The following is a 3,325-nucleotide window of genomic DNA, read 5'->3' on the forward strand; positions in this document are numbered from 1 at the left end:
GTGTTTCCTGCGAGCTGTGGCTCCTGGCAAGCCCTGACCTGGAAGGGGGTGATGGGCTGGCAGCTGGGCAGCAGTGCTGGCAGCACCTTCACCTCTGGCTTGGGGTGCATCCGCCTCTCCCCACGCAGAGGAAGCGTCAGCAGAGCATCCATCACCCCGCACCCGCTCACCCCGTCCTGGGCTGCTGGCCAGCGCCAGGAGGAGCCCGGCCTCCTGGCTGAGTCACGGCCAAGCTGGATGAGGGACTTGTCCTGCTGCCACGGGACAGGGATGCGACACGGCCATGACTGTGGCACAAGGACAAGGCAGCACCTTGGCCTCCCAAGGCGGTTGCCCCAGCTCAGTGCCCTTCTCCATCTCTGCCCCGTGGTGCCAAGGAGGGGGCGGGGGGAGGACTGAGATAGAAAGGGGTTCACAGCTCACACTGGGGAGACGATCCATCTGTCCATGTGCCCTGGCTATAGCACAAGGGGCTCTCAGTGGGGAAGGTTCTGGTCACCGTCTCCCTGCCACCCTCATGGACACAGCTGTGGCAAGGCATGTGCAGGGCTGCAGGGGCTCCGTGCCCAGAAGTGTGGAGTTGGGGGGACCAGTGTCAGGGATGGAGGCCCTCTGAGTGCTCACAGCTCCTTTTTCTTGCAGGACTACATGGATGCCCTGATGACCAATTACTGTGTGAGTGCTGGCAGATCTGTGTCCCTGTCCCATCTCCATGGGGCTGCCATGGGCTCTGTGGGACACCGAGTGCCAGGCAGGGCTGGGTGTGGGGCAGGGGCTCTGGCAGGGCTCCTCACTGCTCTTCCCCTTCTCTGCCCAGATCTGGCCACCTGTGCAGATTGCAAACTTCTACTTTGTGCCCCTGCAGCACAGGTAGTGTTGCGCCCCTGGCCCCCAGTCCCTGGCCCCCTGAGCCAGTGGCTGCAGACCCTGTCCCTCTTGTCCCCAGGCTGGCTGTTGTCCAATGTGTTGCCATTGTCTGGAACTGCTACCTGTCCTGGAAAGCGAATCGGATGTGAGGCAGAAGCCATGTCCCATCCCTGTCCCCAGCCTGTGCACTGCCTGACCCCACCGCAACTCAGAGCCCTTGGAGTGGGCACACATGGCCGTGGACAGGCTGGGCCATGCAGGGTCCTGGCAGCAACCATCCCGCTCTTTTCTCGGGGGAACGCCGTCCCCTGTGGCCACCCCCCCCCACTGCCGCAGGGAGAAGATGGTGCCAAGGCAGGCCTGGATCTGCTCTAGTTGTGCTGTGCAGCAACTCTGCCCATGGAGCACTTCTCCATCTGTGCTCAACCATTTCCTAGCCCTTGCCTGCACACAGGGTGCTCCTGCCCTGAGTGTCACTCTGTCCTTCCCCATGGCACATCATGGGGGAAAAGAGGAGCGGAAATGGAGCAGGGCTGGCCCTGGGCTGGCTGTGCCATGGGCACAGAACTGGGGTCAGTGCTGGCTGGGGATGCTCCCCCTGAAAAGGGGGTTTGCTGTGGACAGTCGGAGCATCAATAAATGGTGGTTTTCACTCTTGATTTCCATGGCCCCTGGGGCTGCCCAGCGTGTCCCCCAGGCCCTGAAGATGCAGTTCCAGAGCAACCATTCCTGTTACGGATCAACAAATTCACTCTGCCTCATCTCAAGGCACCGAGCATGGGGCTAGGGACTGCAGGCTGCTGGGGTGGTCTGCCCCACTGGCTAGAGAGGGGAGGGGGCTCTGGCAGAGGGTGGATGATGGTTTAGGGGGTCATCAGGTCCCACTGCAGCTGTTCATGGGCTGTGATGGTGCCCCCACAGCTGCAGAGCAGTGAAATGAGGTCGATGGAGCCAGAGTCCTGATGCTGTGTGCAGAGTCCCCCCAGGGTCAGGGTGTGCTTGATGCAGGGCTGTGCATCTGGAGAGGGTTCAGAAAGGGTTGGGGGTAGGGCTAGAGCTGGGTCTGGGACAGGGCCACAATCCACCTGTGCCATGTCCAAGATGAGCCTGCCCATCCTGCCAGAGAGAAGTCCTGCAGAGCTGCCACCGCCTGCGCTGCTTCCCGCTGGGAATGTGTGTCCATATTCACCCTACACTGGCGGTGAGCAGACGCAATCTGGCTCCCACAGTGTGCCTGCCCAGCACATCCCTGCCAGGGGCTCCAAGTGGAGCTGGTGGGACCACGGTGGTTCATCTCACCTCTGTGGAGCCCTCAGCTCTGGCCCCCTCACCGGTGCTATTGCAGCCCCCCCGCAGCTGGACAGAGCCATCCCCATGCTGTTGGCACCAGCTGGGCTCTGCCAGCGCAGCCTTCATGGAGGGGATTCACTGTCCATCCTTCCACCCTCATCCTACCCCTGGACTGGTTCTGCACTGACCCCAGCTTTGAGGCTGCTGCAGCCAGGTGGGTACAACCTGAAGCACAGAGGAGACAAATCCTGTGCAGGCCTGAGGGGTGAGGCAGGGGACAGCAGGGGCTGCAGCTGCAGCCCTCTTCCCCCAAGCAGTGCTCACTGGAGCAGCACAGGACTGGGACCAGGTGATGGGACCATGCACAGACAGCACCAGTGCTTTGGGGGGCCTCGGGTTCTGTATGGGGCTCAAGCTCTCTACAGCCAGTGGGGTGGGTGCTGTGGATGGCAGGAGTTTGCAGCTCTGAGGTGTTGAGCCTCTTGCAGCTCCCCCTGGGGGTGCAGGAGGCTCTGGCTGTCAGCAGTGAGTGAGCTGCGAGCATGGCAAGAGCCACGTGGAATGAACCACTTGTCCCCAGGAGCAGCCGCCCCAGCATGGGGCTGCCAGGGCCGGGGGGCTGAGCCCAGCTCCTGCTGAGGGCTCTGCCCTGCCACCGCAGGAAGCTGTGCCAGGTGCCAGCCTTCATGCCGGATCACGTCATGGGGGCATGACACCATGTGCTGCTCGCTGCGGGCAGGGGCGTGCACCACCACCCCTGTGCCACCTGGTGTGGGACACACCGTGCGAGGGGCCAGGCTGAGCTTCTCTGGTCGGCTCTGCCCCACGCTGGCACTGTGGAAGGAGCCTGATGTGGCACCGGCACCGGCATCGGCGCTGGGTGTCAGCTCAGCTGCACTCTGCTGACAGCATGCGGTGCACTCGGGGTCTGCTGGCAGCATGCGGTGCACTCGGGGGTCTGCTGACAGCATGCGGTGCACTCGGGGTCTGCTGGCCGCAGGGTGAAGCACTCGGGGTCCACTGGCTGTGGTGTGAAGCACGCAGGGGTCTGCTGACGTGGTGTGAAGCACTCGGAGGGAATGCCAGCAGTGTGGTGCACTCAGGGGGGCTGCCAACAGTAGTGTGAAGCCCCAGCAGCCACCTCAACATTTGGCAGCGGTGCCGGGGC

At 63.1% G+C, this 3,325-nt stretch overlaps 2 protein-coding genes across 8 annotated transcripts in view; both read left to right on the plus strand.

Annotated features, from left to right (window-relative positions):
* Positions 1 to 1,526, plus strand: part of MPV17 (MPV17, mitochondrial inner membrane protein) — a 7,294-nt gene extending 5,768 nt beyond the window's left edge. For 3 of the 7 annotated variants that reach the window (XM_017733682.1, XM_017733679.1, XM_017733683.1), the window contains 3 exons: positions 643 to 675; positions 818 to 870; positions 947 to 1,526. In XM_017733682.1, coding sequence (XP_017589171.1) covers positions 643 to 675; positions 818 to 870; positions 947 to 1,016 — 156 coding nt within the window. In that variant the 3' untranslated portion in view covers positions 1,017 to 1,526. Of the gene's footprint in view, positions 1 to 642 lie in introns of all 7 variants that reach the window. The other 4 variants (XM_017733676.1, XM_017733677.1, XM_017733678.1 and 1 more) reach the window with 2 other exon arrangements.
* Positions 1 to 3,325, plus strand: part of CAD (carbamoyl-phosphate synthetase 2, aspartate transcarbamylase, and dihydroorotase) — a 29,067-nt gene that overhangs the window by 20,756 nt on the left and 4,986 nt on the right. The gene's annotated exons all lie outside the window — the stretch shown is intronic.

Source organism: Corvus brachyrhynchos, unplaced genomic scaffold (assembly GCF_000691975.1).
Source record: "Corvus brachyrhynchos isolate BGI_N302 unplaced genomic scaffold, ASM69197v1 scaffold25, whole genome shotgun sequence".
In the NCBI taxonomy this organism is placed as follows: Eukaryota; Metazoa; Chordata; class Aves; order Passeriformes; family Corvidae; genus Corvus; species Corvus brachyrhynchos.